Consider the following 16972-nt stretch of genomic DNA (forward strand, 5'->3'; position numbering starts at 1 on the left):
CCCATCCAGGGTGACTGAGAAATGGGCTATAAAGAGAAACACATGGGAAAACAGGAGGGACAGCACAGAAGCTCAAGTAACATATTATTTTTTTTTTCCAGGCTGACCTAGTTACTTAACTAACTGGCAGAGATACTCACTAATGATGGAGAAGAAAAGCAATCGGTCTGCCAGCAGCAGTTTCACAGAGGATGCTAGAGTTTACTTAGCTATTTGTCTTAAAACCAGGATACATCAAATAAAGTCTTTGCTGTCTTGCTGCTTGACATTCTGCTGTACAGTCACTATTCCCAGTTCAAATAAACTTCCAATTCCTCAGCGATTGCCAAAGGATGTGATAAGACTTGAATCCAGATGAACACAGAGGAAGCATTCAGAAACATTTTCTTATGTAACACAGACAAGTACATGTATCATTTTTGTTTTCACTTGTGCTACTGCCAGAGTATATTAATCTGAAAAGCTGTAGATGAAGAGATTTTCCATCCCTTCTAATTCACAGTGAAGACTAGTCCCTGAAGGATTTATCGGACAACCACCAGCTCATCTGTTCTGCGTGGCAGCAAGGTAATAGTGTACCTGTGGCCAATCAGTAAAGCAAAAGGCAAATCTTCCATGAAAACATGGACCTTTTTTACTACTCTTGTCAACTGTAGCACCAGTTCTGCCCTTCTTGAGGCAATCTTTGCTCAGATTAGGAGTTACACAAGTAATACCCAAAATAAATCAATGTCTCACACTTCTGGTCTTACACTGCAGTTCCTGTGCTCACATGGTCACACAAGAATTTCAGCTTGTTGGAAACGCAGGAACAAACCTCAGCAAAACTCAAGTTTCTGACACTCAGCATAGAAAAGTTTGGAAATGGGACCCTAATCACCTAGGTGGAAAAGTTGATGAAGAAAAATTTGGATCACACAAAAAGCGTACTCCTCTACTTCTAAGAGAGAGGCGTTGAGTACACAGTTTACAATAGTCCTGATCAACAAATAAAAAGTGGATTAAAAAAAATAAAATGATTTGAGGGGAAGCAGGATGACATGTGAGAATCTACAGTGCATTCCCATCCCTCCCCACAAGCACAGATTTCAATTTCTTTTTACTTGCCTATATTTAACTTTTTCCAAACTTAAAAATGAAGGAACAAAAGAACAGAAAGCCAAAATAAATTTTTTCACTGACCCAGAAAATTGGATTTTGATCCTATTTGGAATACAAGGACATTTAGTTACTCAAGTTTGTCTTTTCTTCGGGTTGAAAAATGGCTTTTCCAGCAATCCACAGAACTGGTGCAGTTAGCACGGCACAGGGCTAGTCCTACTGACGGATGGAAAGAGAGGCATAGAGGTGGGCAGATATTAAATTGCAGTTTAATTTTTGTTTAAACTTGTGATAGTGACCTTTAATGACAAGCATCTGTAGAAGTGTTGTACTCCACTAAACATTAAAACAAACCTCATAAAGGTGTTGGAAAACAGTGAGAATATGACCAATAAGGTCAAGCACAGAGATAATATTCTATCCATCTTCTTAGTTATTTTGCAGTGACATTTTAATATTATCATACTCTGAAAACATGCATTGTATGCAATAACTTTATTAGGGTCAAATAGATATCACAATATAGATTCATCCACCGAGTAGCCATAAACTGGTTACAACAATCATAGAAGAAACTAAGCTGTTTTAAGCTAATATGCTTTCAACATTACAGCTCATACAATAAGATTATATACTGATACACTTTTATTTAGAAATGCAGATGATCAGTTTGGATTAGTACATTGTGCTTCAGGCTTTAATTTCTGTCAATGCATCCCATATACCATAGTGAGGACAGGCTGAATTTTCCAGGGAGAAATCAGAACTGGCTAAGAACCTGGCTCTGGCTATTTTCGGGTGAGTTCCTCTGAACTTGGGTTATTTGGTCAATCCAGTTACATTCTCCAGTGGCACCAAGCTAGCGCTCAGAGCAGCAACAGAACAGAGGGATATCTAACAATCTTTGAACAGCAAGGATAGAAAGACTGTCTTATGAGAAGAGGGTAGAGAGGAATATTTATGCTTTGTGAAGTCACAACAGTACATGCATTTTTCATGTTTTGCTGTACTGAGCAACAGGGCATCTTCAGGTGGTTTTGTATACTGATATCTGCACCTCTGTTATCTTAGTTAAATAAATACCTTTGTAAACATATAACACAGTTACTTGGTCCTTATTCTCCACAGCTCACATTAAAAGATCCACAAAACATCCATAGAAATAGTGATTTATAGAATGAATACTTAGCTCAGTTAAATGGAATAAACATTGGTTAGGTACCATATATACTACTGAATGCCATTTCAAGGAAAAACATTTTTGTTACAAAGCATTCAGAACTTGGGTAAGCCATATATTCAACTCTGCAAAATATATAAAAGATGCATACTTCTTTTAAACGGACATTTAACAAAGTGTAGTGGCAGAAATTGAGAAGTTCCATTTTCACAGTCCAGACATTTGGTAGTATGAAACTGCTTATCCATGCACTAAATTACAGATGACTTGGTTAATTGAAATAATAGTAAAACCTTAAGAAACGGAAGATATAATCAAAACAAATGCTCCAAAGAGTCACAGACAGGCAGTTTTGAAAATGTTACATGCATGGATATACAGAATAATCAGTAGAAATAACAGTAAAACACTTCTGTTTGTCACCAAAATGCAGAAGGAAATTCAGTTATATTATGCATATTAAATACTACAGACTTGTGGCTACAAAATGCTTCTACCATCTCAACACATACAAAACTACCATAAAGTTATCTCTACAGAACATACTAGAACACGGACTCCAGGTCACCACCTGCAATGTGCAACTCCTGACATTAGTCAGGGGCTAAAAATGCCAGCCCCAGCCACGGGCCACCTCCCATCCACCTCAGAAGGTAGGGCAAGATCTTCAATCGACATTGAACACTGTGTTGTAGTATTAATTTGTGTGAAACCCTTAAAAACCTGGTGCCGCTGAAACTCGAGATCTGCTAAACGCTCTGTGTGTGAGGGATGTAAGAGCTTGTGCTGCGTGAAACCTTAGATTTGATTAGCGAAGGAGGTTGGCCCGCTCTGGCCGTAGCTCTGGGGCTGGCCGTAGTCACCCACCTGCCCGTAGGAGCCCGGCTGGTTGTAGCCCCCGGCCGGCCCGTAGCTGTCTTGGTTGTAGCCACCCTGGTTGTAGCTGCTGGACTGCTTCTCCATGGTGTCTGGAGGGTGCCGCTGGCCCGAGGAATGCCAGCCCGTCTCCTTAAACACAAACCAAATGTTGCCTGCCCACAGGATAAAGTTCAAGAATCCAAAGACCTGGATGGAGAGAAAAGGATCTCGTCACCCCACAGCTGTGGTGTCACCGCCCAGCCTGATGGTTGGGACCCTGCGTGGTCCTTGGAGAAGGCAGGGCTGCTCCCAGTCAGTCCTTCTCCCCAAATCTGCCAGAAAGGTTCCTCAGCTGTGGAGCAAACACCTAAATTCACCTCCCTTAGCTCTAGCTCGCTAGGTTAAGTGCGTTTCCCCTGCTGTTTTAGAACAAGGTTGGCATTTTCAGCTAATTTTTTGTTGTTTGAGAACATAATTTAGTTTAAAGAAACATTGGAAAGATAAAATGGGAAGGAAATATTTTTAAAAGAGAGAAATTAATTGCTCAGCTGACTTTAAATAATTTATTTTGTTCTTCAAACATTTTCTAAGTACTGAAATGACATTTAAACATGCCATTTAAACACAGAGACTGATTTATACTGCTCTTTTTTGAGGATTTTTAAAGGAATCTGTCAGGCACAAAACCTTTCCTTCCTTAAGTACAGCACAGACTTCTTTTCCAAAGCATTAAAGCTGGGCAGCTTACAAGCAAGCAGGCTGATGGACTTGCTTGGAAAGGCACGTTGCTTCCTCCAAGCTCCTGCCCTTCACACCCATCCCACTGCTGCTCCACAGCACCTGCTCTGAGTCAGGCTCTGCCTTTCCCTGCGGCAAGCTCCTATTTCCATTGATGGCATTTCAGCTAACAGGTTTACATTAGCTAATTTGGATCAACACACGGGTGAAAGAGATGAAAGTACATTTGCAAGGTAATGGTGAAAACAATCAAATTCACTTACAACCGAAGTGTTCAGGCTCGACATAACAGGACTGCGAACAGGCAAGCATTTGTTGGATTGCTGTTTGCAGGCTGACATCAGTAATAGCACCTCGTCTGGGTCGGTCGCAATCTTTACATCTGACAGTCCTTTAGCCCAAGCAGATGAGCCCACTAGCCACAAGAATGAGAAGACCACTGTCACAATGAAATCCTAAAAGACAAATCAGTTGGGAGCATTATACTGGTGTGTCCATTGAGAAGAAAAATAATGTTAAAAAATCACCAGAAAACTGAAAGCTTGCATCCGAGGAGAGAGAAATAAACAAATAAGAGCTTGTTATTTTGCAGCAGGTCATGATTACTGTCATCGCCTACAGCACTAATTTTCAGAAGAACTTGATGTGCCCTGCGGCTGCCATCAACATCTCCAGCCAGAGGGCAGCTTTACAAGCACATGGACAATATGCAGGGTGCTGAGCTGCCTTGGGAATCTGTCTGTTTGGGATGTCTGGTGCAATTCAAAAATTCAGATGCCAAGGAAGGAGCTTGGCTCTCCTGAGGGCTGTGGGTTTCCAATGGGAATTGTTTCCACCGGCGGCAGCATCTGAGGCAGAACCTGGAACTGGCTAATCCTCAGCTACCAGATGAGGAGCTTTCTCACCAGCTACAGGTAAGGCCAAATGTCCCTGTTGCATGAACTGTGCAGCCGCTAATTATGACGAGCAAACAAATAAACAGAAAGCCTTGCCAAGCACAGAGACTGCTCAGCTCCCCTGTCCCAGCAGCGCTTTTGCTCCTAATCCCCATCGATGAGAGAAGAGGGGAGAAGGTGCGGCGGTGCCTCCAGGCTGCAGCGACTCCCAGCAGCTCTGCTCTGAACCACTCTGCTCACTTTTCCCTCGAAAGGCTCTCAGGAGCACGCACAGGCATAAACTTCTCCTTGTCTTGGCCAGAACAAGTGGCCAAGTGACACTGTTGCTGTGTGGGTTTGGGGGGAGAAGGGGGAGGAGGTGTGATTTTTCAAGCTTTCTTGTGTCTTGCTAAAACAGAAGAGCCTTTCTGCTGTCATCTCTCATCCCATCTGTCAGCCCACAGCAGATGGTGGAGGTGCCAAAGTCTAACATACCGCTGACTGCATTGCTGCGGCTCGATACCCCAGCTTGGTGGGGGCTGCTTCCCCTTTCCCCCTACAAAGTAAAGGTGTGCGAGAAAGGAGGAGAAAACGGTTGGTAAGAACACGGCATTAAGGGTCTGTATCCAAAGAAATAAGGGATCCTCTGGGAAAAATCAGTCTCCTTGTCTACAGACACCCTGGGGATTGGGCTCTCCATGGCACGAAATGTGGACGCGAGCCTCTGCGATGGGAGAGGCAGCAGGAGATGAACCAGCCACTCGAGTGAGCCCTGAACAAAGGACTGCTCCGCTCACGCAGATGGGATTAAATTAAGCGTGCTTGGATGCTTCCCAAAGGATACATCCTTTTTTTAAACAGTGCCACAACTTATTCTCTGCAGGCCTGTGTCTGCCACAGCGCTTTGAGTTCCTCCGACCTCCCTTGGTGCTGCCCAAACAGGCCCTCTGGGAGGGCGTGCTGCGAAGGCTGGGAGCTGACGACTATCTTAGCGCCCAGCAGGACCCGGTGTAGGCAGAGGCACGTAGCCCACGGTGTGTTCTCTTCTCAGGGAGATTTCCAGCAAGAAAAATTATCGTACGCTTTGTGTCCTCGCACTAACAGAATGAGAAATGGATTTCCTAGAGGCAACAGCTCAATTTAAAATATTTTCCTAAAAATTCCAGCTGGTAGAAATGCCAAATACTTGCTAAGCTATGAATTATGATGGTATATGCTTTTTTCTTGCAATGAGGCTTGACGCGTTACGTACCTGGCTGCCAAGCCCACATATTGGCTTCCATCAACCCAATAGACTAGGATGTACAAGGGGTTTGGGGAATATTTTTCTTAAACAATAATGAATTATCTCCCAACATCACCACGCTGTTATGCTTTCCAAGTGAAATAAAGCTCTGGAATCAGTGCCTTAACAATAAAATAAACAGTAGGTAGAAATTCAAGGGAGAGACAATTAGACCAAAACTAATGTAACACGGAAGATGAAACTTGCACAAAACAGGAAAGTTTTAAACTGAGCAAAGCTCTCCAGGCAAGTACCTACAGCAGAGGGGTTCAGACCCTCTCTCCAGCTCACGCCGTCAGGCTCTTGGCTGGACCCATCCTGCTCACGAGCATCACTTGTGAGCTGCTCCAGCATTTCATGTAGCACACACTGACCTCGGTGCTGCAGTCTGAAGGATTCACACCACTTTAAAAACTGCAGGGACTAAAGCCAGGGTGGTCTTCAGCCACAAACACAAGCCTTTCTGCTCCAAGTGGGGCAGAGAGGTTGGAATTTGGTGGTCTTTAAAGCCCCTTCCGACCCAAACCCTTCCACGATTCTGTGACTGGAGAATTTGTGGAGAATTTGCTGCATCTCTTCCGCACTGTGCAAGGAACAAAATATATGACAAGAGCAAACTTGTGTCTTCCCTATTTATTTTGAATCTTTGCTAACCTTCAAGCTTTGGCTGGGACTTGAACCTTTCTTGTTTTCAAGTGGGTTTGGATTCCTGGCTGAACATTTTCACAGCTCTGGGTGGAACAGAGTTACAAGATAATGACATGCTGAAAATAAAAGTGAATTTCAAGCTAAGCTGTTCTGTGGCTTAATGTTTATCTGGGGAATTTCTCCTTGGTAATTAAAGCCAGAGTGCCTGCATACTAAAACAAATCTAGCATTTGAATGTTTAATATCCCCATAGCATGTTTTTTTTTTTTTTTTCCCTCCTTTGGAACAAAGTAATTTTTGTAGTTGTTGTCTTGAAACGATGCCTACAGATCTCTTTGGTGTGTATTGTGGTATGGTTACTCTATACTTCTAATTGTGAAGTTTCTTTTTCAGATCTCAGCTGAGATACTTTGGTCTGCCTACAGGTGCCTTTGGGAAGAAAGCAAAATAGGAACATGTAGGAGAAAGCAGAAAACAAGATTTAAAATATGCAGAATATCCAAGGAGGGAATTTTTAAGAGCTTCAAGTATGCACAACAAGAAAAAAATCTTGCTGCCTTATTCACATTGAAACTTCCTATTACCAACTTTGCCAAAAATGCCTAATTGGGACAATTTTATCTATTATATGATTTAGAATAGAACTGTCAATGTGCCTTTTCCTCTCGTGGTAATCAAAACGTTTCTCTTTGCTATCAAGCCACCAACTTTTGCCAATTTCCTGACTTTGGGGCAGCAGTGAGAAGTGGATCCAGAACCCCAGCACCCTGCATGCCCTCAGCCAGCCAAACCCGCCTGCAGAAGGCACTGCTCCATGAAGCAGCAGGTGCCTTTCCCTGCTCTGAGCATCTCAGCACTTTCAGCAATCCCCAGGGAGCTGTAATGCATGTCCCTGCTTTCCCTGCTGCCCCGGCCAGCATGGTACCAGGCAGGACAAACCACTCCAAAGCCTGGCTTTCACGGTCACACAGGAACCACCCCACCAACCCCCTCCACGAGAGCCCCAGCCTGGGAAAGCAGCCAGTAGCTGCAGGTGACAAACACCTTCTTACAATATAGCTCTTTTTTGGTAGCACAACCTGCTTCATCTTTTCCAATGTCACTTGTGCATCTCCCCAAGGAGCTTCTGAGCTCACAGGCGAGGTGCACGCTGCTGCATCCCGGGGCAGAGCATTGGGCTCCCCTTGCTCTATGTTTGCCCCTTGGTCTGCACAAAGTCCCACCCTGGGTTTCCTGCAGAACCCAGCTTTGAGCCAGTTACACGCTTCGTGCTGCAATCTGCAGCCCTGGGAGCTCTCTGACAGCAGAGACACGCAGGGCTCTTTGGGAGGCACCAGTGGTTGCAGCAAGGTCACAGAGCTTCGAGAAAGAGATGACAGAAGTGGGCTGACACAGCTCTTTGAAATGCAAAGAACTATTCAGGTTATTCACATTTTTGTTGGTTTTGTTGCTGTTGTTTTGTACATTACTAAAAAGAAATCAGTCTTTGTTTTTACAGGCGGCCCTCTATTCTTTGCCTATTTATTTTCTAGAAGGCAGGGCAAAGCAGAGGAAATTAAACATGTTTAACCAAAGACACCTCCAAAGAGAGAATTAGCAGTATACTTTACTCACTTGGTCCACAACATACGTAAAGAACCAAATGGCTTTCTGCTTAATGTGATTATTCACGGGACTCCAGATGCGAACGACCTCATCTCCTTACCTGTAAGCATCTTTATGCACTGCAATAATGAGATTATCAAATAATCACTACAAAAATGAAATATCTCTTTCCAGGGTTATGTCAGTCACTTTTTTGACTAAATCACTTTACGCTTTTGTATCAGTTGATTGGATGCTAATCAAGAGATATACACGTACACACAACTCTGTTTTCCCTCTGCAACTTTAATCCCAGGTAAACTCTGCTCATTCCTTTAGGAATTGGCAATCCAAGGTCTTCTCTCAGATTTATCTATCCAGGATGAAGCCACCCAAATTGTCCCTCTGTGGAGGCTGCAAGGCAAGATGAGGGTACACACGTTATCTGCAACTGTTGCTCACTGCACAGTGCGTCCTGACAGCCACAGGAGGAGCTAGCAGCTCCAAGTACTGGGAATATTTCCCTGCCGTGATGTCTCACTCCTCTCTGAACATTAAAATATTTTTTCCACAGTTAAAGTGATGCTCAGCTGAGCTCTCAGCACAGGCAGTTGCTTTTCCCTGTATTTGTGTGAGCAAGGTGAATGTAAAACATTTGTGACTGAAATTCTCTCCATGAGTTTCCTGTGACCAAGCGGTCATTTAATTCTTTACAGTCATATGGTCTGCATTCAGTCAGGCCTGCTGCAATTTGGGATGCATTGATAGTGCTTTACTGCCTGTGCAAGGGATTTTTGATTTTGTTTTTTTTTCCTCTCTCTACTTCTATCATACTTATTTTTCAAATCCTAAGAAGTCTTCAGGAAGAAAGGCAGCCAGCTCTGAAAGGGCGCAGCCGAAAGGCAGATGCCACCCCAGACTGAGCAGCTACTAAGCCAAGAGGAAGTAGAAGGCCTAAAATGGGAAGGGTTTTAAATACAAAATTGCGATCAGGCTCTGCAGCAGAAGCAAGGACAGACAAAACCATCCCCAAGCTCATCACTAAGAGACAAAAACCTGGTAGCCTGGCAGCAGTGCCTGACCCACTGATCTGCTCTACTTAGGAGAGACGAGAGGACGGCTCTGCCTCCCTTGCTGATGCGCTGGGTGACTGCTAGTGTGGCTCAGGCATGCACAAAGTAACCCAGATCTACGCAGAGATTGTCTTTGGCAGGAACAATCTCTATCAAAGATCTGATTTGTTACAGGTGTGATCTCATGGGTGCTTCACTGCAGGGTGGCATCTTCCCAGAGCTGGGAGATGCATCGCCTGCCTCCCTTGCACAACACATTACATCCCTCAAGTGAGCCCTGCAGCCCTGGGGAGCTGGCTTGCACTCTGAGTGTCCCTTCGCTCTTGAATCCCTTCCGGCTAAAGCTGTTTTTTCTCTGCTTTAGGCCCTGAATTTTCCTTAAATCTCCACTGCACAGGACCTACTCCTTGCCCCAGGCAGGCTGCAGATGTATGCAACCACTGCAGTGGGCAGCCTCTGAGGAGACCACTGGGGATGTGGTCCAGGTGAAGAGTTTTTGTTTGTTTATTTGTAAAACAAACCAAAACTGGCAGCACAGAGGAGATGCTGGAGCACATGGGACTCCCCTCCTGGCAGGAGTGACTGGACATAACCCTAAGCCACTGCTCAGCACCTCTTAGCCTGGCTCCTGCCCGAGCAGGAGCTGCTTTTGCTGTAGGGCACAGAAGCATCTTTATATTCAGAACAAATAAGGTCACTTAGGCTTGGTTTAAAGACTGGAAAACTGCAAACAGCGGCTTTGGTAACAGACACCAGTTAAATTTAACCTGTAGATTCAATTACAATCCATTACACAGAACAAATTAAATCAATGCCACGCTGATGCTGTAGCGGATTGCAGCGTGCATCCTGTGACAAACATGGCTGCAGCAGCTGTGACAGGAAAGTCCTAGACAATGGCAAATGGCAACATCATAAGCTGACATATTAGTGTTATTTATCTTGTTCCTTTTTCTATTATGCAGGATAGCTTGGTTGGTCAGAAAAAAAGAATTATTTTCCACAAGAAAGTTAAAATGGCAGATCTCTGCAACTAATCCCTTGATGAGGCAGTTTGAAATGAGATACTGAATCAAGCAAAGCAAGGCACTATTTATTTACTGTTTCTATAGGGACCGCTTCATCTTGCCCAGTTTACCTCTCCTTTTACTGTGATGATTTCCCTTCCTTCCTCCTTAATTCTTCAGGGTGAGAGGGAAAGTCCCAAAGACTTCCAAAGGAAGAGGCTTCATTCCCTTTAATGCAGACTGAGAACCTTTACTTCTGTATCAATTCATCAGTTTCAAAGGATGCAACCTTAAATTACTCACATTTTCTTGCAGCAGGAAAATCTCTCAAAACTGCCAAGATTACCTTCCTACAGTTTTATCTTCCACCTGCTGTTACTGGAGCTATTTCCTTTATCAGGTACAGACTTTTTGAGTTGGTGATTTATTTTCCTTCCTATTATGTTTTTCTGATGTTATTTTTTGGTGGCTTTCAGTCATTTGAGAAACAGGTCTCACCCAAATGCCTCGTTTCTGGGAGTGTTAAACTTCATATTTTCTGAAATAGAGAATCAACTTTTTCCTTAGCCAAGTCTTGACTAAAAATTCACTTTCCGTTTGAATTGCTCTCTTCACACCAATGCTCTAGCAAGGTATTTCCTTTCCTTTAGTGTAACCTTATTCTCATGGTCGAGGAGAGCATTCCCTCTAGCAGTGTGACGTGCCCCTAAAACCTGTGGATGCAGGGACCTGGCCAAACTTCATGCAGCTGAGGATTGGTGCACAAGCAAGACCAAGGGGTCTGTCACAGGTCACGATGGATTAAAAGGTAAGGGAGATCTCGAACAAAATAGCTGTCATGGGTTTTACAGCCTTGATTTATAAGAAAATGAATACTACACTTGTTTCTTGTTATGACCCTTTCAGAATCAGTAAAAACAAAAATAAAGGCACAAACAGGCACAGCTTGATGGGTGCATATAGTGATAACTGGAAGGTGAGGAAGCTCCTAAACCAGCACTGAGACAAATGCGCTGGGTGCTTGTGGTAATTCTGGAAAAACAACCATGTAATTCTTCAAAGAAAAGTCAATCAGCCGCACCCAGCAGTAATTGCACACTTACAATTAGAGGTCCCCTGTTGTTTTCACGGTACTTGTTCTGGAAGAAGATGTAAACCACGGTGGCAGCCAGCGAGTAGAGGAAGGCAAAGACCGCGATGGTGACGAAGAACTCCGCAGAAGAGGAGAAGTCCCCTATCAAGGAGAGCTTTTCTCGGCGCTTCCCTTCACAAGTGGGAGCATCAAAATTCACTTGATGCAACCTGGAAAATATTCCAAAGAGCAGCAGGTGAAGCACAGAAATAGAGAACCATTATCTGAATAAAAATACATTGATATTTGCCGTTTCCCTGTCTCATTCCTGATGCGCATGGATCTCCTGCTTGAATAACTGGCCCCGAGAGCAGTCTCGTGGGCTGTGCTCTTCGGGGCTGCTCATACACGTGAGGTTGCTTCTGGGTGAGACCCAGAACCTGCACACATGTTTTCATCAGACTTTTAATCAATCTGAGAGAAAAGTTGCTGTTCCAGTGGTTTGGTACAACTCACCTGCTCTGGGGCTTTGCCATGGCAACAACTGAAAAAGGGTGACACGAGAAGTCATTTGAGTCTTGAATTCTTACAGTCAAGGAAAAAGAGAACAGGTCTTATCTTCTCTATCAGTAGCATGCGATACCTACTTTTGGAATCTCAAAACTCGTGTAAAACAGTTTAATGCACAGCTACCAGTAGCTGTTGGGTCATGGGGCTGTGAGCTGTACAGAGCCCTCTATGCTGAAGGTTTTTAAAGCCGAGCTGCAGCAAAAATACACAACTCAAGTCAAAGAAACAGCCTGCATGCCTTGGTTTTAGCAATCAAAGCTTGTGCTCACACACCGTTCGCAATCAGCCACCAAGCTAATAGATTTGTGGGTGTCTGACAGCTCCTGCCAGAGCCTTCTTTGCTCTAATAATTCTAATTTCTGATTCAGAAAGAGAAATGGGGTCCCTTGGGTGTACGTGAGTGTGTGCTTTGCCTGGTACCACGGCATGTCCCAGATTAGCATCAGTGGGGACATGGGGCCTGATGAGGGATCTTGCAGTTCTGCTCTGAGCTGGGAGAGCAGAAGGGACAAAGCCAGCAGAAAGTCAACATCAGCGATTAAAGAAGTTATGATCTGGTGCTGAGAAAGGATGAGGCCTTTTGGGAGACATTCTCCTGCTCAAGGGCAATTAATGTGCGCAGCAGCGAGCCACCGGCGGCAGCAGCTGTGAATGTATGACTAAATAAAAAGTTTGGTCCCTAGGGGAAAACAAAGAACCCACGGCAGGAATCACTGAGGATGGATTAATGGACATGGGAGGATTGCATGGCTTTTATTTCCTGGTCCGAACTAAATGTATCCAAATGTGTAGGCAGAACCTTTTCATCAGTGGCTGATGCATAACGCCAGTTATCTGCCTCGGGCACTTCCCTCCCCGAGCTCCTGTCGCTGTAGTAGCATGGCGTGGAAGCACGAAACGTGTGCCTAGATCACGGAAACAAGCAGTGGCTGCCTCATCTTCCCTGTGAATGCAGCCAAGTCTGATGAGAGCTGCACATGTGAGACTGATGTCTGCAAACACAGCCGACAGCTTCCTGACGTGGCTGCAAAGCTTTGTGGCATCAGTGCACGCACAGTTTATTAGGTCTTATTGCCCTTTCCTAAACACGGAGAAGAGTAAAAGGAAGGTTTCCTAGTGCCTGCCATGCCCATTCTGCAGCCTGGAGAGAAAGTGGCTTCATTTCAACCATGGCCAGGACTACAGAAAGGCTTGAAATGCATGATGTGATGTGGGAAGGCCAGGCCGTGCCATGCTGATGGAGCCACACGGTGCTGTGTTACCACCTCACACCGCAAAGAGACTTTGGAGAATTGCTCTGGCCCTCAAGTTACTGTCACAAACACCACAGAACCAGGCTGAGCTACGTTAAATACAATCCTACTGCTCTGGGGGAACAAGGCAACTCTGACTATATTTTACCAAGTAAAACAGATCTTTAGGGTAGTTTTATTTTTGACCTGGAGTCCAGAAATACCACACTTGGAAACACAATGTTTTGCACACACCAAAGGTGAAATGACTTAAGGAATATTCCTATCCAGGAGCTGCTGCCCAGCCCTGCCCCTTGGGCTGCCCTCGGTCACCACAGCCCCATCCTGCCCACCACCACCAGCCTGGCTGCAACCCAACGAAGGAACCAGCACCACTTTCCTTTTCCATTCCCTATTTTCTGGGCTGCATCTTAGTTCTGAATCACGATGTTAACATCTTACTCTTATCTTCCCAGCGGTGCTTTTCTGGCCAAGCATCTGTCAGTGATACCAGATACCTTGTGATCACAGCAGAACTTTTCCAACAAGTTATATTTATTCACTAGCTTTTCTTTTTAGATTTCTCTAGCCTCTAAGAGTATGTGCGATAATTGGTGTCTCTTGGGGACACCACACCTCTGCCCAGACAACTGAGATCTCGGTGCAAATGACCCCAAAATAATCCATGACACAGACCTGGGAAGAGGAGGCTGTGGCAGGGATGGGAGGTGAGGGAGGCCCTGAGGCGGTGATGGAGGACATTGGCTTTTCAAGATGCATTTTGAAAGTTCCTTTAAGACAGAGGAGGGTCAGTGATAAAAAGTCTGGGTTTACTAATCAAGTCTTCTTTGATCTGGAAGCTCGAATTTTTCCACCAGTGCTGCTGAGTCAGCCTTTCTGGGGGCAGGACTGCTTGGTGATGACTCAAAAAATTAATTGCCTCTACCTCTGCCTCCCACTTTCAATGTGATTCTACCCATTATGCCTCCTATTTCCTCTGACTTACTCTTCTTTCATCTTCTCTCATTTCTCATTCTTTCCACCCCACCTTTTCTTCCGAGTCATCCTTGGCCAGTGTCTTCCTTCTGCTGCTTTTCCATCTCCAGCACCGCCCCTGCATTTCATCTTCACCTCTCCATTTCCTAGAGGAAATCAGGAGCCCTGAGAGCAACTCTCTGCAATCACATCCTTTGCACTTTGTTAACATCTGAGCAATGCTGCTGGGCTGCATTAGCAGAAGTGATTTTCACTGACTGATAATACTGTTTACCTAATTAGGGGAAAAAAGTCATGGAAACCTTTCTTCCTAGGTTCCTCAACACCTGAGCTGGACAGTGCTTTTTGGCTTTTGCTGTGCTAGGTGTTATTAATTGAGAAATAAAAACAGTGACTCAGGAACGTGACCTTACAGCCCGCATCCAGCGGGGCATTGCTAGGGGCAGCCTCGCAGCTCATCGCTACTAACACCAACCCTTCACCCGCTGGGGCTGTTTGCTAACAGCACCACCATAACCAGGCTTTCTGGGTCTGTTTTCCCTCCAATTCACATGAATCTGAAGCAGAGTCCACCAAAGGCAGTCGAGTCGCACTGATGAAGTCACGGTAATTAAGGGCTTGTGAGATTTCTACCACTTGGCAAACTTTCCTCTGCCGTGGGAAATATGATGACAAGACAGCTGTATTGTCTGGCTTGACAAGATCAGAAGAGGGTAGGAATGTTTTACAGTGGAAAAAAAGGATTTTTACATTGTTCCCCGACAGCAAAGAGCGGTTAGGTTTTCAGACACTAATTACTCATACTCCGAAAACAATACATGAAGCCAGGCACGCCGAACAAAGCTACAGCTGCTACATGTGCGTGGGGAACAGAAGTTGTGCTCCCTCCATGTAAATGTGAAGCTGCCTTTCCTTGCTGCACTTCCTTAGTACAATATTCAAGACAATTTGCTTTTAATTATGGGCCCTCTCTTTCTCCAGCAGCCTAGGCCACCTGATGATCCTGGAGCACAAAAGCAGACAGAGCCAACTGCTCCAAGGGCCCAGCTCATCCCACATCCCATTCTACCAGCAGACACAGGACAAGAGCCCAAGCAGGAGTGTGTACAGGGCGATCTGATCTCCTCTGTTTCAGGAAATCTCGTCCTTCAGCAATGCACTCAGGGCTGAGCCTTGAAACCAACAGAACATGCAATTAACAGCAAGTGCGTGCTCAAGTATTATTGATGAACAGGCAGAGATTTCCTCTCCCGGGCTCTGATCAGTGCCTAGATTAATAAATAACAGATAAAGTTCTGCCTCTGAAAATTCTCAATGGGGGTTAGTGTTTCTCCATTTCTTTACTAGGATGTGGTGAAAAAAACATGACAAAAAATCTGTTTTGGCAGATTGTCCTATTTTCTGAAAATAGCATCTTGTAATCCACCCCCCCACACCCGTCTATGACATGCTTGAACAAAATCTGCAACACCCACACACGCACTTGCAAAAGCTCGAAGATCCATTATCCTTGCATCAGGCTTTCTTTTCCCCCTCACTTATTTCTGGTAGTCACACTGTCAATTGTATTTACTGTCTGCAAAGCAATCGGAGAAACACACCGCTGGAAATTAGTTACTGCAGGTAGTGCCTGCGGAGGAATTTGTTGCAAAAATGTTTATCTTGGCTGGTAATCTCCAAAACAAAGGATAAGTGATATTTCAAAATACAGTAGTGAAAGGCTGAAACACAGAGGACAAAGCTGCTCTGGCAAGACAAGAACGTGATGGGAATTTTTGTTTTTCTCTCACCGCATACAGAGAGAAGGCATTTTTTCAAGTCATCCCTAGAAACACCACAGGTCCCTCATTTTGTAGGACTGTGCTGATGTGCTTTCCCACCAGCATCCCCAGCCAGCCAGTCCCTGGACATATGCAGCTTCTCAAAGTGCCAGATGCGGATTTTCTGTAGGTTTAGTTAAAGAACACTAATAAACGGGACCTTTTTCTCTCACAGCAGAGCCCATCATTCCCTGGAGATGCTCCCTGCAGGAAGAAAAATACTTTAAAAGTGACCTTTAATACTCAGGTGAAAGCAGAAATCTGCCTGAGAAGGAAAGGCCTTCTCTTTAATGAAATCAAGGTCCACTGACTCTTCCAGAGCCACACCATCCTTCACAGCACGCCCTCAAGGAGGAAGCAGTGCACATACTGCTCCTCACTGCAAAGAACATTTCCCCTGGCATTGGGCATCCCTACATTTTTGGTGTTAAATCTTGGCTATCCGAAAGGCTGCCCACACGGCAAGAAACAGGTTTCTTTCCAGCCTTCAGGAGGGTGGCTGGATCTGAGCTCTGCACCTTCCTCCTCCTCCTCTTCCTCCCCCCAAATCTGCTCTGAGGACAGACTGCTGTAGGGTGGAACCCTGCAAAGCCGTGCTGCGAGCTCTCATACACACCATGAACACATGCAGAGGGAGCCACTGCTAAGCAGTTGTCCTCCATCTCTCCATCTTTTTTTTTTTTATTTCCCAATTATAGCCATTATCCAGTAATTCCCCTGGGCTCTGAGTCTTTGTATCCAGGCCTCCCGGAGCTGTTGAAGTCACTCTCTCTTTGAGGCAGCCGGCCCATTAATGCCACATTTGATCTGCTTCAAGCCGTTAATACCAAAGTTCTCTCCAGCCTTTCAAAGTCGAATACCTGAAGTGTTAATAGACCCCTGGGCAGCTGGGGGGATGTGAGGAGCTCAGCCCGGCAGCAGGACAGCAGGTAC

General features: G+C 44.9%; 1 protein-coding gene across 4 annotated transcripts in view; it reads right to left on the reverse strand.

Annotated features, from left to right (window-relative positions):
- Nucleotides 1-1581: 1581 nt before the first annotated feature.
- Nucleotides 1582-16972, reverse strand: part of SYNPR (synaptoporin) — a 90546-nt gene continuing 75155 nt past the window's right edge. For all 4 annotated transcript variants that reach the window (XM_027467758.3, XM_021274937.4, XM_013103144.5 and 1 more), the window contains 3 exons: nucleotides 11453-11651; nucleotides 4141-4332; nucleotides 1582-3346 (listed from right to left, as the gene is read on the reverse strand). In XM_027467758.3, coding sequence (XP_027323559.1) covers nucleotides 3080-3346; nucleotides 4141-4332; nucleotides 11453-11651 — 658 coding nt within the window. In that variant the 3' untranslated portion in view covers nucleotides 1582-3079. The remainder of the gene's footprint in view (nucleotides 3347-4140; nucleotides 4333-11452; nucleotides 11652-16972) is intronic.

This window comes from Anas platyrhynchos, chromosome 13 (genome assembly GCF_047663525.1).
Source record: "Anas platyrhynchos isolate ZD024472 breed Pekin duck chromosome 13, IASCAAS_PekinDuck_T2T, whole genome shotgun sequence".
Taxonomy (NCBI): Eukaryota; Metazoa; Chordata; class Aves; order Anseriformes; family Anatidae; genus Anas; species Anas platyrhynchos.